Source organism: Gorilla gorilla, chromosome 1, assembly GCF_029281585.2.
Source record: "Gorilla gorilla gorilla isolate KB3781 chromosome 1, NHGRI_mGorGor1-v2.1_pri, whole genome shotgun sequence".
Classification (NCBI taxonomy): domain Eukaryota; kingdom Metazoa; phylum Chordata; class Mammalia; order Primates; family Hominidae; genus Gorilla; species Gorilla gorilla.
In genome coordinates, this window is record NC_073224.2 from 117,312,726 (window position 1) to 117,333,170 (window position 20,445).

Sequence of the window (20,445 nt, forward strand, 5' to 3'; positions counted from 1 at the left end):
TCTAGTCCCATCCCCACCTGATTGCAAACATGGAAAGTTGCTAAATACTTTGGTACCTCTGTCTTCCAACTTTGACAAAATGTTAAAATACCCATTTCTGTTTTCCTAGAAGTACAGGAAGGATGAAATTATTTTTGATGGAGAGAGCATTTAGTGTCTCAGAGAGAAGACAGGACATCATTCATCACTTTCGTGATGGTGAGCCTATAGATCTTACTGTATTTCTTCTGTCCGTTGGCCAGGAAGCCGGCCAGTTGAGTTACAAAACATTTCTCTTGGAGGCTTCTGAACTGCTGTTTCTTCTCTGCCGGCTGGGGGCGCAATTTCTCCTTGATTTCTAGAATGTTCATCTCTGCCTTCTCGCTGGACAAAGGGCCGGCTGATACCACCATGCTGACGTTTGTGGCAGAAGAGGTGGGGCCAGGGACTGGGGAGAAGAAAGGCAAACACATGAAGGGTTAAAAACTGGTGAAATCAAATAGGCTTAATCAGGACTGAGGGATGTCACTGGCAGCCTTGTCTACTTATTTGAAGATGTTGTTTCCCTGGTTTCACTCTTGTCATCTCCAGTCTTGATCTCCTTTAAGTCAACTTGTCTTAGCTATGCAGTCACCTTGAAACCAAGACATAAACACTTCTACACTTTTCTTGCTTATACGTTTCTATAAAGCAAGGCTTGGCCCTGAGATTTTTACCCCATGAGTGGCCAATGTTTCTGTGTAGCACAAAAGATTTCATTTTGCTTTTTTAATTTTTTTCTTTTTTTGTTTTTTTGTTTTTTGTTTGAGACGGAGTCTCACTCTGTCACGCAGGCTGCAGTGCAGAGGCACAATCTCAGCTCACTGCCACCTCTGCCTCCCGGGTTCAAGCGATTCTCATCCCTCAGCCTGCCAAGCATCTGGGATTACAAGCGCCAAGTAACATGCCAGCTAATTTTTGTATTTTTAGTAGAGATGGGGTTTCGCCATCTTGGACAGGCTGGTTTCAAACTCCTGACCTCAGGTGTTCCGCCTACCTCAGCCTCCCAAAGTGCTGGGATTAAGATGTGAGCCAGCGCCCCTGGTCAGAGACTTACTTTTTTTTTTTTTTTTTTTTTTTTTGAGATGGAGTCTCGCTCTGTCTCCCAGGCTGGAGTGCAGTGGCACAATCTCGGCTCACTGCAAGCTCCGGTTCCTGGGTTCATGCCATTCTCCTGCCTCAGCCTCCCGAGTAGCTGGGACTACAGGCGCCCACCACCGCGCCCAGTTAATTTTTTTTTTTTTGTATTTTTAGTAAAGACGGGGTTTCACCGTGTTAGCCAGGATGGTCTCGATCTCCTGACCTCGTGATCCACCCGCCCTGGCCTCCCAAAGTGCTGGGATTACATGTGTGAGCCACCGCGCCAGGCCGAGACTTCTTATTAATAGCTAAGACAAGCCAATGAAAAGGAGAGAGAGTCTAGCCTGAGAGGAGTGAACGAGGGTGGGAGGATCGTCTCAGCCCATCCTCCCACCTAAGTCTCCTGAGCAGTTGGGACTATAGGCATGCAGCACCATGCCTGCCTAATTTTTTGTATTCTTTGTAAAGATGGGTTTCACCATATTGTCCAGGCTGGTCTTCAACTCCTGAACTCAAGTCATCCTCCCACTTGGGCCTTCCAAAGTGCTGTGATTATATGTGTGAGTCACAGCACCTAGCTCCATCCTAGTTTCTGACTAAAACAATAACAATATGTGTATATACAGCCTGTCCTCAGAATTGATCTTCCATAGCCTAGACAGAGGTATGAGACACAAGGAAAATAGAGGCTACCTGGGAGAATGTTTAGAGCATCCTGACATTCATCATGAGAGGATTCTCTGTCTACAACCAGAGTTGAGTTGACTTCGTCTTCCTCAAATGTGATTTTGATGTTCTTGTGAGGCTGGTTGGAGTCACAAGGGCCGTGGCTATTTGAACAAGTGATGGCACATTCCTCCAGTGAGTCCTCAGGGACTTTGCTCTCTTCAGCCTTCTGCACCTCCCTGATGAGCCAGGTGGGACAGAGATGACAGAAGATTAAACACAGAGGGATTGGACCCCAGGGAGTCCTAGCTGGTTTTGACAGGCGGCATTAAGAGAGTGGTCCCAGAAAGCAAAATGGAGGTTCCCTTAAAGAGGGAACAGGCAATCCTCTTCTCTCTGCAACAGAGCATGGCTGCCATGGGAGCCAGAGAGGAAGAGAGCAGCTGGTGTTCAGTGCACTGGACAGATAGGAGCTGAGGAGGATGAAGACTCAGCTATCCCTGTATGGTACAGACATGACACTTGGCACACATAGAGAAACACGACAGCTGCCGCACCCTGTGTCTAAGCTGGGTTCAATTTCACATACTGTGGCCAAGGGGATGCGGGCTTTTGGCCCACCATAGATGCCAGAGAGGGTGTGCCTCCTAGACATTTTCATATGTTACCACCCATTACTTGCTCCTGAGTATTCAGTGTTACCTGGGGGGAGATGATTTCTGCACTTTCTCAGCCTCCTCAACTTGAACATCTTCGTCATTTTCTATAAATACAAAATGTTCGTTCAGATATTTCCCACTTCACATTCCGCAAGCACAGTCAGCCCAACGTGCACAGAGACATGAACATCTACGTATGGTTCAGCATTGTACTGAAAACTCTCATGTTTTATCTTTCACAAAATGCCCTGGCATGGTTTCCTGATCCATCGGGCAATGCATTTCTGATGTGGAGGGCCACCATCAAGATGTGGCCAAATACTGAAAAGACCTTTTGCTTCCCATATCACTGGAGGCTTGTGCAGCCTCTCTCTGGACTTTGGCAGCTGTCTCCCCCATCCTGCCACAGATCTGATTCCCAGGAACAGGCTTGGTGTCCTGTCACAGTTCGCATTTCAAACCTCATTCTTTCTCTTAGGAGAGGACAAACTTGTCCCACAGTCCTCTATGCGTCATGAGACTGCACAGGCCCTCCGTGTGGCTTCTGCTGTGTTATTCAGGGACATTCTATCCATGGGGAGTGCTCCAGTCTGAAGCACTTCCTACCACCAAATGCCCCCACATCAAGTGCCTTCTCCAACACCACATGGAGAGGGGCTTCATCTCATTTTGAAAAGCATTCGTAAGTGTTCCCATATTTGGATGCTTCAGACCCTTGCAAGAGACAATTTGTCTGCCTTTGCAGATGGAGAGAGAGAAACTCTGGAAAGATAAATCACTCACTCACCGACACTAAGAACATTGCCAAAAAGACAGCCTGGGAACCTTCATTCTTAGTACAGAGCTCTTTTCACTCCAACAAGCGCCCTCCCATCACAGCCTCCTTCCTGTCCTTTAAAACTAGATAGATGCTGCCTCTTGCTCCAAAGACCACCTTCCATCAAGGAAGGAGGGACACTTGCAATACTGTGACCTCCAAACCCATGGGTTTCCCATCTCCGTTCTTACCCAGGAAGTCCTGGTCATGTCATGGCCACATAAGCTTAGTGGAAAAAAACACCACTGATACAACTGTCATTGTGAAAGTATGGAGGTCTGGAGTCTCTCAGAAGCCTGGGGTTTTGGGTCATCAGGGCCTATGGCCACCTTACCTGGGCTGAGCTTTTGGACAAGTTGCTGTGCCAGTCTACACCCCTCAGCCAGCTGTTCTTGGAGGTCCTGCCCCTGGGACTTGTCCGGCTCATCCGGAGTGAGGAGGGCCTGGAGATGCTCATTCAATGAGCGGGAGGCATCTCTCCCTTCCCGTAACTTCTCCTTTAACTGGGTCAGCTCTCGTTCCTGAGAGTGAACCAGGACTTTATATTGCCTAAGGTGAGACGGTAGAGAAAATTTAAGAGTAGAAAGGGTTGAGTGATCCGTTCAAATATTGCAACAGAGACTTCTGAGACAATGTCCTCAAGGAGACCTTCAAGCAGAAGGTCAGCACATGTTGAAAGGAATGTCTGTGGCCAAGAGAAAGAATAGAAAATGGTTTACAGGCTTCCTCTGTATCAGAGAGGGCTCCTGCAAGATCCTCGATGATGTTCCATTCATCTTTCCCTTCTGTAAACAAAAGTAGGTGTCTTCCTAATTCCGTTTCAAAAAGACATCCTTTCAGTTCCTCACTCTGGCCATGGACATTTCCATGTGAAAATACACATGGTGCATCTTGCGGCCACTAGATACAAAGCCATGTACAGAAATGAGGCCAGGTGCAGATGGGGCGAATTGAAAAGATGAAAGAAGAAAAGAATGACGGGGTCGAGAAGGCAACATTGATTGAGTGAAAGAATGAGAAGCCGCAGTCAGTCAGGAGGTGATTCTCACTAAGGGTAAGTGGGGTGGTGACGGCACACCATTTTGAGTATACTGAATGCTGCTGTGTGGTTCACACTCCTTTGGTTAATTTTGTGTTATGTAAATTTCACATCAACAATTACTTGTTTGAAAAAGAGAAAACAAGGCTCTGAGAAACAACTGCAACCCATACATTTTTATTATACTTCTTCTCTGCTTGATAAATACTTGTGTGTTGCGAGCCTGCCATGGCAATTCCTGCCCTTCCCCTGGCCCAGCTTCGTTCTTACTTCTCCCCACCGAGCTGTTGTACTTCAGAGATTTACACACCTGCCCCCCTGCCTGCCCCCATGGGGTCCCCTCACCTGAGCTCCTCAGCTTGCTTGAGCTGCTCCGCAAGCTTCTCCTCCTTGAACTGTCGTCGCTCATTCCTCAGCATAGATTTTATGAGGTCTTCGCACTCTTCATATTCTGAGAAAAGACAGACACGCCTGCCTCAGTGGAAGGCTGGACATGCTGCTGTGGTCATTGCCTACAGAGCAGGAGCCAGGTCCATCCCAAGGACAAAACTCTCCCCAGTACCAGGGTCTAGACAGGGATTTCCACATCTTTACTCTTCAGTCTCCCGACTTTCTGGCATCTGATCCTCCAAAATTTAGAGATGAAGAAAGAGAACCTCAAGGGCACATCAAGGAAGCTGACAAGATGATTCAACCACAACGAAGTGGAGTCAGAATTCACAGTCCCTGAAGTCTGACTCTGAATGCGGGGCCACTTTCCCAAGCCTTGCAGCCTCTCCTCTAAAACAGTGCACTGGGGCATGAGTAGTGATTTCTTGTACAGTCGGGAAGGCCCCTAGGACTATGGGACTGATGGTTTCCCTTTTACTGGGAATTTCAAGGACAAGTATGCGAAAGATTTTGAAAATCTTTGATTTTTAAATCATATCTTCAGTTATGATTTTAAGAATCATATCTGAAGCATAAAGTGTGACACATAACACCATAAGGCCATGAAGGAAATATGCCCAAATGCTAATAAAGTGTGTGTTAATTTAGAAACAGCAGAATGAAGAACTAATAGATAGTGTTTACTCTGTGCCAATAAATGTTCTAGGAGATTGACAAGAAATAGCTCATGTAATTCACTGCAGCAATTTACAGAGGTAGGTATTATTGTAGTACCCTCTGAACAGGTGAGGAAACTGAGGGACAGACAAGACAAGCAACTTGGATGGAGCCCAGGAGACAGGCCCACGGTCCCTGCTCTGTACACTGCACTGCTATCTCCACACATTCTCGGGTGCGATCTTTCTTCCTCTTTAGCAACAAGACTCTGTGCCCCAGGAAGCAGGACTTCACTCTCACCAAGCTACTCTCTGCTTTTTATTCTTATTTTTATTTATCATTATTATTATTATTATTATTATTATTATTATTTTTACCAGTCTTGCCCTGTCGCCCAGGCTGGAGTGCAATGGCAAAATCTTGGCTCACTGTAACCTCAGCCTCCTGGGTTCAAAGGATTCTCCTGCCTCAGCCTCCTGAGCAGGGGTGATTACGGTCACCTGCCACCACGCCCATCTACTTTTTGTATTTTTAGTGGAGATGGGGTTTCTCCATGTTGCCCAGGCTGGTCTCAAACTCCTGACCTCATGATCTGTCCGCCTCAGCCTCCCAAAGTGCTGGGATTACAGGAGTGAGCCACCATGCACGGCCCCTACTCCCTGCTCTTGATGCTGTCACTTATAGACAGCACAGGTTCTATTAGGAGTAGACTCCTCTTGAAGCCCCTCAGAGCAGGTACTGGCTACTATCACCAAGTTTCCCTCAGAGTCACTAGAACAGAGCTTTGCCTGTTGGGCCTCAACAGAAACTTGAACTGAATAAAAGTTCACTAGTCTCAGACATTTAGAACAACAGACTAGATGTTATTTGTCTGCAGGATCTTATATGGTACAGAGAGGATTCTTGAAAACACGATTGAGCCTCCTGGAGAAAACAGGTCATTCTGTGCCTGTGTCAGAAATCAATAAATGGCAGTTTAACTCTAGTCCCACCCCCAACTGATTGCAAACATAGAAAGTTGCTAAATACTTTGGTACCTCTGTCTTCCAACTTTAACAAAATGTTAAAATACCCATTTCTGTTTTCCTAGAAGTACAGGAAGGATGAAATTATTTTTGATGGAGAGAGCATTTAGTGTCTCAGAGAGAAGACAGGACATCATTCATCACTTTCGCGATGGTGAGCCTATAGATCTTACTGTATTTCTTCTGTCCGTTGGCCAGGAAGCTGGCCAGTTGAGTTACAAAACATTTCTCTTGGAGGCTTCTGAACTGCTGTTTCTTCTCTGCCAGCTGGGGGCGCAATTTCTCCTTGATTTCTAGAATGTTCATCTCTGCCTTCTCGCTGGACAAAGGGCCGGCTGATACCACCATGCTGACGTTTGTGGCAGAAGACGTGGGGCCAGGGACTGGGGAGAAGAAAGGCAAACACATGATGGGTTAAAAACTGGTGAAATCAGATAGGTTTAATCAGGACTGAGGGATGTCAGTAACAGAAATTCTTAACTTACTGTTGTAAAAAATGTGATCACTCCCCACAGCACTTTAGGATCCTTCACCGCAAAAACAAGGTTCGAGGTGCCTGAACTCAGAGCTGAAAGCACTGCCAGTAGCTCAGACTCTGATAAGAGTGAGGTAGAATGTGGCCAGCGTGCCAGGTAACCGTCTGCAGTTGCCATAACAGAATTAGAAGGTGGGGGTGTCATGGAATCTTAGGAGCCCTGCATTGCAATTGCCCAGGCTTTGCTGAAACACAGGCACCCTAGTCTCACCTGAGGGTCACCACCAATGGGGATCATTCCTTCAGCATTCACTCTCAGTATTAGTGTACACTTGTGACAATGCCACAGACCCGTGTCTTTCCCAATACATCTAAGCATATTCCTCACTGTTTATCTCTTGTCTGTACAACATCATCAAGGCAGAAACAGTTTCCCAACAGGTTATATTTTCTTAATGGTAGTCATGAAGTCACCCCACCTGCTCTCAGTTAAAACAGAGCTTAAGGCTTTTCCACAGGTGTAAGATATCAAACTTTTAGCCTGCCCTGATATCCTCCGGGTCTTCTGCAGTTTTTTCTGTATCCACTAGAAAGTGAATGAATAATTCATTTTTTTAAAATGTTTTCTTTCCTGTCTCAGTATTCTTGCTGCTGCATCCCATTGTTAGACTGATTTCTTCTTTCTTACTGGGACACCTTCTCGGGTTTTCATTACATTCTAGACCAGTTTGACATCCCTACGTCCAAAGCTCTTCCTCTATGTGGGTTGATTTGTTTTTTAATGTCACTGAGCACTACATTTTATACTTGTCACTTATAGATGTCATTCTAGTGCCACAAGACCTCTTTTCAAGGTATCAAGTGATCAAAGTCATTTATATAGAGGTCTCCTGAAAACATGTGTGACCATCTATCTTGGGAAGTTTTGTAAACCTGATGCTATTTTGTTGTTTCCATTTTGTTTTCCCATATACTGAAAAGAACAGGGCCACGAGCAGTTCTTATGGAATACGGTTTGATATATATTTTGTTGAGATGACCTAACACCATTGATTTTGGGTTGCATTCCACTAACAGAACACGGCAAGATCAAGGTTATGGTCAGGGTTGGTTGGCGATCCTCAGTGTTGCTGTGCAGTAGAAGGTGAGTTTGAGGTGAGAGGAACAAGTAGGAAAGAGTGATCCCCTGAACCACCTCTTCGCTTTCTCAGCTTTCATCCCCACCTAGGTTTTGTGAGCCTGGAACTTGAGAGACTGTTCTGTAGCCCAGGTCTCCTAAGATTGGCTGCTGGACTTGCCTGAGTTGAGGGTGCAGTGGGTTGACCCTGGGCTGCCCAGCATTCATGTGGAAGGGAAGGAAGGAGGACTGGTTAATCCCATTTGAAAGCATCCCTCTCTGCAGCCCGCACCATCTTTCAGTGACACTGTAAGGATACTGCTTTGAGATGTATCAAAGGCTTTAAGTCAATGTATTTTCTAGGGTCTGGGAGACCTGACATTCTGTGTCAGAATGAAAATCTGTCAAGTTTCTAAATGAAAAAACTGCAGGTTCACAAAGTGTCATGGGTTACTTGAGGTCACAAAGGGATGAGTTTTCAGCACTGCCAATAAAAGCAATCACAATAATTATTCAGTAATTATTCATAGGATCCATACAATCCAGTAAATATTCATATATTTAGTAATTATTCATTGACCAATTCGTACAAGGCATTTTGCTCAAAACTGTGTTTATATTTGGACATTGTATCTTCATCATAATCCTTAAGGTAATGCTATTATCTATAAGTAACAGGTAAGAAACCTGAAGATGAGGGACAGCTAATCATGTATTTGGCCATATTTCCATTTTTTGGTTTTTGTGATGCTGGAAGAATGACCAGAATGGGTCACGGGAAGAGTATTCATTCCTGTATTATTTTCCAGGACAGAGGTGTGCCCTTCTAGAGTACTGGGACCAAAATTCAGAAGTGTCTGAAACCTTGCTTTAACAGTATGGGAAATAACCTCTATCACCTGGAATTTCCCTGGAACTTTGGAATATACAAGAGAAGTATGAGACGTGGGTCTTCCCTTGGCTGTGCTTAATTCACTCTTCTATGGAATACCAATGATTCTCACTAAGACTTTTGCCTTTTTATAACCACAATGTATGTCTTATGGAGAAGATTTTACACTTTGCTCTATTTAGAAAGAATAAATATGAGCAATAGTTTTAGGTTTTATGCCCTGGACTTCATATTTTTCTGATTTCTGTTTTGAGATTAAATTCTCATGTAAATAGAAAAATACTTATTATTTCTCATCAGGCCAAGTTTGTTATCAGCTTGAGTTTTTGAAGATGAAGCACAAACTTTTGATTTTATCTTTGTCCTCATCAGCGCCACTCATTGTCTCTCAGTATGACCTGGACTTGCCCCTGCATTTACCTTCGTCCTGCTGAGCCATCTCCATGCACTGCCCAATTCCATCAGTGATTCGGGGTCCTCCCAAGGCTCCCTGAAATGTGCACAGGGATCAGGGCGTCAGACACATTCCAGACACAAAGGCAACCCACACTGTAGAGTGAGCAGCTGTGTTCCCACTTCCCTAATGTTCCAGTGATGTCCTCAAACTGAAGGGAACACTTTCCCTTTTTAAGGGTCTGTTCTTCATGTCTCAATGCCTCTGATCTAGTGAACACAACTGTCCTGAAACTGAAAGAACCTGCTAAATTTCGAGTTTCTGGTTAGGTGTCTAGTATAGGTTTACAAGACTTCCTTACTTACCTATGACTGCTGAAGTTTGAATTCTTAGCAGTATGATTCCTTTTCTTGTAAGCTGAGCAGCTTAGGAAAGATTGGCCATGTTGCTGTGAAAAAAGAGGTAAACTTAATTTCTACTCAAAGCATGCTTGAATTTGAAACTAGGGCTTCCACTCTTCCAAAGTTGGACTGTCACTACCTCAGGCATGTGTCCCGAAGGGCTCATGTCTCTGTTGTACTCAAAGTTCAAATGGAGCCCAGCAAGCCAGATCTCCTTTACTTCTAGGTTCCCTCAACAGTTTCTCCTCTGCTTTAGAGACTGCCTTGAAAATATTCTTGTCCTGCTGTTGTGTTTTGGCTTTGGAATGATGTGATGCAGCTCAATGGGTCCTACCCCCAAGTTGATCAGAGTAAGAAACAGCTGGGAAAGTCAGTGCAAATTCAAGTTCATCGTCCTCCTTGCAGGGATTCTGATTCAGAGGGCTCAGGTGGGGCCTGGAATGTGTTTGTTAACATGACTCAGATGTGCAGTCAGTTTGGGGACCCACTGATACCATCGACCTTATAGTTTATGGGATGATTCTGTTTTGCTGATGAAGAAACTGAGGCATAGTCTGTAACTTGCCCAAGTTCCCCTTGCTGTAAGTCCTGGAGCCAGATCTCAGGTGGAGCAGCCTCTTCCCCATCCCCTTCCCACATTTTCCAATTCAGCTGGGTCAATCCTTTCCAAGTACGTGTTTCTCTCCCCTATACCTCATTTGTGAAAAAAGGAGAACTGGAATTTAACTTCTTTCATCTAATACATTTCCTCACAACATGCTGCCAGCATCATATTCTGGCCTCTTACTATTAAAGTGAGATGCCTTTTTTTTTTTTTTTTTTTGAGACAGGGTCTTGTTCTGTCACCCAGGCTGGAGTGCAGTGGTGATTATAGATCACTGCAACCTTGAACTCCTAAGGCTCAAGCGATCCTCCTGCCTCAGCTTTCCAAGTAATTGGAACTCTAGGCACACATCACCATTTCTGGCTAATTTTTTATTTTTCATGGAGACAAGGTCTTGCTATGTTGCTCAGGCTGGTTTTGAACTTCTGGCCTCAAGCGATCCTCCCACTTAGGCCTCCAAAAGTGCTGGGATTACAGGAGTAAACCACTGAGCCTGGCCCTGAAATGCATTTTTTTTTTAAAATGAAAATACAAGGCATGGAGATGTGGAAAGACACCTTGCTTTATTACTGTTATTATTATTTCTATAGTATAACTCATATATCACAAAAATCACCATTTTTAAGCATATATTTCAGTATCTTTTACCATATTCCAAAAGTTCTGCAACCATCACCACTACCTAATTCCAGAATATTTTCATAATGCCAAAAAGCATGCCTGTACCTATGGGCAGTCACTCTCCAATTCCCCCCTTCTTGCAGTCTCTGACAACCACTAATCTACTTTCTCTATATATAGATGTACTTGTTCTGGGCACTTAATTCAACAAATGGTCCTGGGACAACTAAATATCCACATGTAAAAGAATCAAGTTAGACTCCCTCCTCGCACATAAAAATTAACTCAAAATGGATCAGAGACCTAAAGGTAGGTGGTAAAATTATAAATCACTTAGAAATAGTAAATCTTTGTAATGTGGGATAAGCAAAGTTTTCACAAATATGACTGAAAGCACAGGCAACAAAAGAAAAAATAAATTGTATTCCATCAAGTTAAAAACATTTGGGCTGAAAAGTATATCATCAAGAATGTGAAAAGACAGTACATAGAATGACAGAAAATATCTGCAAATCATATTATCTGATAAGAGACTTGTATTTAGGATATATTTTTTAAAAGCTATTACAGTTCAATATTAAAAAGATAAACCAATTATAAAGTAGGTAAAGGATCTGAACAGACAATCTCCAAAGAAGATACATAATGACTAATAAGTATATGAAAAGATGTTGAAAATCATCAACCATCAGGGAAATGTAAATCAAAACCACAATGAGATAAACACTTCACATTACAGATGAATATAATAAAAAAGACAGACAATAACAACTGTTGATGAGGATGTGGAGAAACTGGAATTCTCATACACTGCTGGTTGGAATGTAAAGTAATGTACCCACTTGAGAACAGTCTGACAGTTCCTGAAAAGGTTAAACAGCATTACCATCTGACGCAGCAATTCTGCTCCTAGGTATATATCCAAGAAATATGAAGATAAATGTCTACCAAAAAATTATACAAGAATGTTCATAACAGAATTATTGATAATACTCAAAAAGTAGAAGCAACTCAAATGTCAATCAACTGATGATGGATAAATAAAATGATAAAATGTGGTAAATCCATATGATAAAATATTATTCAGCCATAAAAAGGCACAGAGTACTGATAAATGCTACCACATCAATGAACTTTGAAAACCTCATGCTAAGTGAAAGAAGCTGTCATAAATTACTACATGCTGCATGTTTCCATTTGTATGAAATGTCCAGAAGAGGCGAATAAAGACAGAAAGTAGACTAGTAGTTGCCTAGGGCTGGGAGGGAGTTAGGAGGAATGGAAAGTAATTGATAATGGGTAAAGGGTTTCTTCTGATGTATAAAAATATTCTAGAATTGACTGTGGTGATGGTTACTCCTATCTACTAAAATTACTGAATTGTGTACTTTTTTAAGAAGTAAATTGTATGGTATATAAATTATATCTCAAAGCTATTATATTAAGGGAAAAAGCACTAAACACAGTGCCTTACACATATTAGCTAATATTATTATTTGTCAGTGGTATTATAGCATTTGTTAGAGATTGTCTACTCTAATCCTTTTATGTTACAGATGAGGAAGTTGAGAGCCACATGGCTGACTTGACCAAGATTAAACGGCTAGTAAGTAGGAATAAGTACTCAAACAGAAACTTTACCCAATTGCAGTCCATATGTTTTCTGGGATCCCGGAGTTCCCTTTCAACAATGTAAAATACAAACTTAGGTCAAAAGTTCCCATGTCTGAGAAAACTCAAGCCAAATCAGTTCTCCTCCAAAGTTGACAGGATTTATGCTTTAAAAATAGAGATACAGAATTCTCTTTGGAAAGATCTACCAAATTCCTGTAAGAAACAGTCTACCCAAAGTAGGGGAAAGGCTATATGAAAAGTTACAAGGCACTTCTTAAAAATATATCTTAGGTTTTTAGGGAAAGGTAAACAGACAAGTTTCCAGACCCGTGGGTGGAATGGATGTAGCAGATTCACTGAGGCTCACAGTGCCGTACTAAAGGGAGTCTACTGCTTAAAGCCAATTCACATCCTTAAAAGGTCAAATGGAGAGAAATTAAACTTGGGAAAAGCATTTTAAGACTGTGCTGTTACAAAACCTCGGGCCACTTAACTGATTAATCATGGCAATGAGGGCAGGGACCAGAAAAGAGTCTTTAGAACCTGTCATCCCCACACAGAAGAGCAACTTTCAGGGAAACACCCTTATCTTTCCATTTTCAGACCCCGGGAGGTGTGAGGGTGGAAAGGCTAGGTAGAGAAGAGAGCACAAAGGAGATGAGATGACACAACCAGGATTCTCCGAAGCTGGGCTTGAAGTCCTCAAGAAAAACTCCCATGAACAAGGAAGGAAGAGTGAAGAAAAAAAAAGGGATACCTGGAACTGGACAAAAGTAAAAAGATAGAAGGATACTTTTTTTCCCCCAGAAGAAGTCTGTCACAAAAGCAAACCTGCAAATATACGATCAGTATGACACCCAAGAAAATGACACATGCGGCCAGGCATGGTGGCTCATGCCTGGAACCCCAGCACTTTGAGAAGCCGAGGCAGGTGGATCACCTGAGATCAGGAGTTCGAGGCCAACCTGACCAACATGGTGAAACCCTATCTCTACTAAAAATACAAAAATTAGCTGAGCATGGTGGCAGGCACCTGTAGTCCCAGCTACTTGGAAGGCTGAGACATGAGAATAGCATGAACCCGGGAGGTGGAGGTTGCAGTGAGCCGAGATAGCGCCATTGCACTCCAGCCTGGGAGAAAGAGCGACGCTCCGTCTCAAAAAAAAAAAAAAAGAAAGAAAAGAAAAGAAAATGACGCCTGCCCCCAAGTGTGAGAATGCAAGAGGGAATCCCTGACCTATCCCTATCCAACCAGTTTTCTTGGCACACACCTTCCATTCTCTGAATGAGCCCAGATTAACTCAACTGACCCCTGTGCCACGTATCTCCCACTCCATCACCCGCCCAGGCTCACTGCTTCCACCGGCGTCCCTTCATATCTCCCTACTGACCTCCACTTTTTTCTAACTTTGTCACCAAAGAAGTCACAGAAATGAATAGGATTCAAAAAGAATAATTTCAGTACATTTAAAAAATTATAGAATATAGGATTCTCATCTATGTTTATCACGTTCAATTCATTCATTTTTCAAATTTTCATTGTGGCACCATTTTATGACAGGCACAATGCTGGGGATGCTGGCGACTAGGGTAGGGAGTTAAAATGAGAGTGTCTACTTGGAAAGATGAACAGATAAATAATCACCGTGATAAGTGCTGTGCTAGAGATACGCAGATGTCAAAAGACCTTAGAAGGTCTACAATCCACTTGGAGGGTACGGAATATAGAAGGCATTTCAGTGAAATAGGGTGCCTTTGACAAATCATTAAGAATGAGTTCTACATTAAAAAGGGGAAGAGAGGGTGATAGCTGAGGAGGCAGCATAGGCAAGAACATCCAGCATGAAAGAACAGTGAGGGACATCAGGAACATCTTTCAGGAACATCAGGTAAAACAGACTTAGGGCCCAAGTCAAAGGAGCTAAAATAACACACCCTGGAAAGTGGTATGATCATTTCTGCATCTGCTCCGGAGAAACCTGCCAAAATATGATTAGCATAATACCCAAGAGAACATCACATTCCCCATGTGTGAAAATGCAAGAGGGAATTATTTCTAATAGTTCATAAGCTCAGCAACAACAGAGTAGACACAAAAGCCACAGAATGTGCTTAGGCTTTACTTTAATGATATAGGGATATCACATATCATCAGCCTGTGGAGTACAGAGGTAGTTTACAAAGGATAAACCTTCATTGTTTGGAAAGGAAAGATCAGAGAGCTCTTTATGAAGTTTAAACAAAATCAGAGAAATAAAGAGATGTGGGAAAGAAAGAAAAAAAAGAAAGTACATTGAGGACAGTCCAATCCAACTGTGAACTCATAAGGGACAGCCAGTAAATTCAAAACAGCCTACTGTTTTTTGATTACTTGTGCTACTCTACTAAAACAGCCACAAACACAAAACTAGTCTACCTCTTTCTCTCCCCATTATTGGCCCTAACCCAAAAATAGTGGGAGTAAATGATTTAATAATTTATTTTCATGCTCCATTGTGTTCTTAAATTAAAATTACTGTGGTTGGTGCCCCTCCTTTAGCTTCTGCTAAAGACTTTACATAATGAAAGCTCATGAAGTGTCTGGATTACTAACAGTTACTTATCCAAAAAGATGAGACATGGTTCATTGATTTGATTCTATGAGTTCTCTCTTGAAGATATTTTTCTCCTCCCTCTGTGAACAAACATTTCTGTGTCATACAAGATGAGTCATTTTTGTAGTTTTAATTCCCTCTTGAGTCCTACAATAATACTAAAATACTCACAGTGACTACAGTATCCTTTGCAGGGAAAGAATTGTAAATTAACCATTTAAATATAGTCACTAAGTTATGTGGCATTCACTGACTCAGAGTTGAAAAAGACTCCAAAATTCTTATCCAGTATTAAGAGTATACAAGGACAAAAGGAGAGGCCAAACTAAGTCTAGGACGCACAATACAAAGAAGAAAATGAGAAGACCAAAGTTACAGTCTCAATACTATGACATGATAATAAACCATACAGTCAGTCAGCCAATATATATTTGCGGGCCTAGTATATACTGGGCACTGTTTGTAGGTGTTTGGGTTACATCAGTAAACAAAAACAAAGATACTAGTTTTCATTCTGGAGAGGGTAAGAGGCAGTAGAATTTGGAAAAGACAGACTATAAACAATAGACATAATGAAGTAAATTATATAGTATAAATTATATAGTAAGAAGATAAGAGTTACAGAAAAAGAAAACAAAAAGTAGACCAGGGTTAGTAATTAAGGGGGTGGGGGACAGTTACAATTTCAAATAGGGTGGTTAGAGTAACCCTCAATTAGAAGTGCCAAGATGTGAAATGCAGTGGAAGCAACCATTTGAAAGTTGCAGAATACTTTAACAAGCTACTTTGCCTCCTGCTGACTTTGTTTCCCCATTTTTAGAACTGAAATAATAATTCTCATCAAATAAGGGTGCCATTTACATTGAGATAGTGACTATTACTATAAGTAACATTTTAATCTCTTGACAAGCATGGGAAGCAATGGAATGAAGGGCAATGGAAGGAAGGGCACTGCATTATGAAAAGGACTTTTTAAAAGAAAACCATCTCTAGGCACTATTTCCGTTTGTGGAAATGAAGTGAATATTTTCTGAACTCCACCTGGGACATACGAACAACGAGCATGAAATCTTACAAACTGTATAAATAACATTTATTCACAGTGTCACTGCATCATCTATTGTTTTGAATTCTCTTTAAATTTCCTTCTATATATTTATCCAAAGCTGAAGTCATCTGGTTTAGATTATGGGACCCTGAAAAGCAAGAACAAGTCTATGTAACTACTTTTAAACATCTGCACAACGCCATATATATATATACACATATACACACACACACACACACACACACACATTGATATGTAACAAGTACTATTTGATTATAATTAGGAGTGTCTTGGTTTTCTTATAACATGAACATATATTTTTAACCCAAACAGCTTAAAGCATTTAACGAAAAGTTTTACACACCTACAAAGTGCTTTCAGGAAGCAGATGTGCAGTGCAATGTGGCGCAGTAAGATGCACAAAGCAAAGGCTTTGAAAATAAACTGCCTCGGTTTCAGGACCCAGCCTAACCACATATTAGCTGTACAACTTTGGGTGAAATCACTTAACATCTCCAAACTTCAGTTACTTCATGTGGGAAGACTTGAAAAATAATACCTGGTCCCAAGATTTTTGTGTAATTGAGCTAATAAGCACGGAAGTACCTGGCACAGTTCCTGAGTCACCAAAAAAATGTTAGTTTTCTCTTCATCAAATCTCCCCATTCCCACCCCTCATGCTAATCTCCCCTCCCACACACACACACACCATCAGTGAGTAAATAAGTGTCTTGTGTTAAACTACAACCAGAGAATAAGAGACAGCCAAGATTTCCTTACTCTATTTCACTAGCCCTGGCAGCCTCTCAGCTGCGGAATCCTTGGTTATTTCCTTTCTCAAGGAGGAGATACGATTCTAGTTTGACAGATCCTTTCCTGGACACACTCTCAGAATTCCCTAAGGTTCTTATCGTGGCTAATGGATAACAATGCAGAGGCTATGGGAGTGAATAACCACTCTCTCTCAGCTAAAAACTTCCTTTATTGACTTCTCTAACTTCCCGTCAACATCTTGCTGCCAAATCAACCTCTTGTTCTAGGCAATTATTAAAAGCAATTTCCTTGAAACTGAAAAACACATTTAGCCTTCAACAATAAATCACACTAACATCAATTACTAGCCAATTACATTACTAGAATATCAGACCCAGAGATATTTGCAATGTTGAAATATTTTCAAAATAAAGTTGTTTACATTTCTATTTCTGTCTTTAACCCTTAAAATGCAAACAAATACAGGAGTGAAGACAGATGTATTTTAGTTATTTCTTCTACAAGATAAAGTGGATAGTAATATTATGTTAAGAAAACACTTATTTAGTATCTAGAATGATAGCATTATCTATTCTTTATTAAAAGAGAAACTAAAAGTTATATAATTAAATAGCTTGTTCTTGTGACTTAAATAATACAAAGTTTTCATTTCAATTATGTGACAATGCTTTGTATACCTGTATTCCAAATACATAGCATGGTGCCTAGAACATAGCAGGCAGTCAATACATTTTTACCAAATGAAATGAATAAATTACCAGTTGATTTTATACTGAGGACCAACCTATGACCTTTAATCCCTCCAAAATAAAACACACAATCCCATTATATGTGAACCATATCCACAATACCAGAATCTAAGATTCCCACTCTGAAAGAGTAACTAGAACAACTTCTTTTTGAGGCAATTCTGCTTACTTAGCACATTACTCCCCCCTACAGTTTTCCTTCTTTTGTTTTTGTACTAAGGATATTTGCATAAAAACAGGATCTTTGTTGCTTAGTAATTCATCTGCTCCAGCTGCTTGTATTCTGTTCCCAATCAAAATTCTTGGTTTTCAGCCTCCTCATCATTTTTATAAGGAGTTGAATGAATTGGCCAGGCTTGTTCCTTTCTCCCTCTCCATGGAACACCAGGCCCCAAGCTCCCCGACACTGCTCCTCTTTTTGTTTCTATCTTTGGGTTGTGTGTGCACTCTAGAACACTTGTATCAGTAAAGAGTGTAACAAAGTATTGTGCCACGCATGGTCTCTCATATATCATCTATCAGCTCATCAAAAAGTGCTCACTGATTAACAGAGGATCCTCTCCTCAGTTTCAGAATTCTCTAGCTTTAAGTTAGGGGAGGGTTACCCCAAAGTTAGAGAGGGTACATGGGAGAGGGTTGTGAAGGCCAGTAGCCCAGAGAAAATCAAGGGCAGCTGGGTGCATTTAGGTGGATAAGAAAACAATGAATTACTCCATCAAAAGCAAAAGCACAAGCACATAGGAAAGTTGATCACCTACTGTTAATGTCAATTCAGTTTAAAGCACTTTATTAACCACACATACATATTTTCCAGTGTCTAATTCTCATCGTGTTCTTTTCCATTCCAGACTTGCCTGTCTCTTTCCCAGAGCTCTGTTCCTCTTATTTCTCACTGTTTCTACAAAAGGGACAATAAACAATTTTCTAGCCACTCATCATCACAAACCCTGACATGCTAAATTATCCCCTGCTCAGTTTATGGACCACAGTTGGCCCATAAAACTCCTCCCTCACTAGCAACCCACCCCACACAAAATTCTCACTTCCCTTTTTCCTTGCGCTTCCTAAAAAAAGCAATTGAGCCACACCCACTGCCTCCTGTGCTAGGGGTTTGTCCCCTAATCCTGGGACACTAGGGAGCACCTTACCTGGAAGGCAGTTGCACTCAAAAGTGAAGTCACCAGTCTGCCGACAGATGCCTCCATTGACACAAGGCGAGGGTGCACAGGGCACGTACAGGCTGTCACAGTACTGGCCTGTGAAGCCCTGAGGGCACTGGCACTGGTAGGAACCAGGCAGGTTGAGGCAGGTGCCACCATGCTGGCAGTGTCCTGGAATGTCACACTCATTGACATCAGTCTCACACTTCTGCCCTGTGAAGCCTGTGAGGCATTTGCAGGAGAACTGGTTGGCCACAGTGGTACAGGTACTTCCATTTGCACAGGGATGAGACAGGCAGGCATCGGTCCATTGGCACTCCTTACCTAAAGGAAGGATAACAAAACTCAGTACTGGCCACAGAAATAGGAGATGGCCCCATCCTCAATACCTCATTGACATCAGCGAGCTCTTGCGTGGAGAAGACCTCAACTCTTTGCATTTTACGAAAGGCTAAATCAGAGCCCCTCAAGGTCATCTGACACAGAGCCCTCTCCAGTAACTCTCCAAGGACCTCAGCAGAGACACAAGGACTCAGTGGGTGGAGCACCTGGAGGCAATTGTAGGTTAGTCACATTGAAGCCCAATCCTGCAGGACGCTATCAGCAATAGGAGTCTGGATCCATCTACTCTCTCAGAGCTCACTGTCTTTGCATATGCTGCTCCTGTTTGAATATCAACTTCCGGGCCAGGAGCAGTGGCTCACACCTGTAATTCCAGCACTTTGGGAGGCCGAGGCAGGCAGATCATGAGGTAAGGAGTTCAAGACCAGCCCGGCCAATATGGTGAAACCCTGTCTCTACTAAAAATACAAAAATTAGCTGGGCATGGTGGCACGCACCTGTAATCCCAGCTACTTGGAAGGCTGAGGCAGAAGAATCACTTGAACCCAGGAGGCGGAGGTTGCAGTGAGCCGAGATTGTACCACTGCACTCCAGCCTGGGCAACACAGCAAGACTCCATTTCAAAAAAAAAAAACAAAATCAACTTCCCTTCTGTTTTCCTAGTGAACTCTCAGCTATCTTGGCAACTCTACTCAAAAGTTCCAACCTCTGTAAAGTCATCCTTAGTGCCCCTCACATACATATATGTGCGCAAACACAGATACACCAAGTTTGCTATTTTCTTCTATTATACCACCTGCCACACTGGCAGGGTTGGGTCTCCATGGTATGCTCTCAAATCATGTCTGTTGAATGGATAAAATATATCGATATTTTCCACAAAATATAGTTACTAAATAGACCTCTGGTGATAGAAACAAGTCAATACTACTTCTGTTTCCTCTAAATGTAACACACACATATATTCTGGGAAACATTTTATTAATTGTGGCCTTGCTATAAATATCTGCTGATGTGTTTGAAAATGATGAAGGACCTCTGGGTCCCTATATAACAAATGAAATAGAAGCCATCAGGAGGACAGAGGTCTAGAAGGTATTCCGTGGACTTTCTCAAGTAGGAAAGTACCAGCACTAGCAGGAAGACTCTGACGGGTTGAAAACTAAATCATGATGCCAGGGGAAGCAAAGCAGATTCTTTGAGGCAGAAAGAGAAAGAGAAAAAAATATCCTCACAGAACTAGTAAATTTGGTATTCACATGGCTGGCTTTTTGTTGTCATTAGTCTAAGTCGCTTATTATTTAAACTA

The 20,445-nt window shown here is 42.1% G+C and overlaps 2 protein-coding genes across 11 annotated transcripts in view; both read right to left on the reverse strand.

Annotated features, from left to right (window-relative positions):
- The window catches only part of LOC101125737 (neuroblastoma breakpoint family member 15-like), a 28,232-nt gene extending 18,558 nt beyond the window's left edge, over nt 1-9,674 (reverse strand). For 5 of the 6 annotated variants that reach the window (XM_063696608.1, XM_055356857.2, XM_063696588.1 and 2 more), the window contains exons 1-7: nt 9,256-9,319; nt 6,525-6,734; nt 4,625-4,730; nt 3,575-3,789; nt 2,467-2,527; nt 1,792-2,003; nt 218-427 (exon numbers count right to left, since the gene is read on the reverse strand). In XM_063696608.1, coding sequence (XP_063552678.1) covers nt 218-427; nt 1,792-2,003; nt 2,467-2,527; nt 3,575-3,789; nt 4,625-4,730; nt 6,525-6,734; nt 9,256-9,280 — 1,039 coding nt within the window. In that variant the 5' untranslated portion in view covers nt 9,281-9,319. Of the gene's footprint in view, nt 1-217; nt 428-1,791; nt 2,004-2,466; nt 2,528-3,574; nt 3,790-4,624; nt 4,731-6,524; nt 6,735-9,255; nt 9,320-9,594 lie in introns of those variants that run through there. The other variant, XM_055356861.2, reaches the window with a different exon arrangement.
- Nucleotides 9,595-20,445, reverse strand: part of LOC134757007 (notch homolog 2 N-terminal-like protein R) — a 50,629-nt gene continuing 39,778 nt past the window's right edge. For 2 of the 5 annotated variants that reach the window (XM_063697430.1, XM_063697405.1), the window contains one exon: nt 18,547-19,118. In XM_063697430.1, the coding sequence (XP_063553500.1) occupies nt 18,595-19,118 (524 nt within the window). In that variant the 3' untranslated portion in view covers nt 18,547-18,594. The other 3 variants (XM_063697475.1, XM_063697443.1, XM_063697470.1) reach the window with 3 other exon arrangements.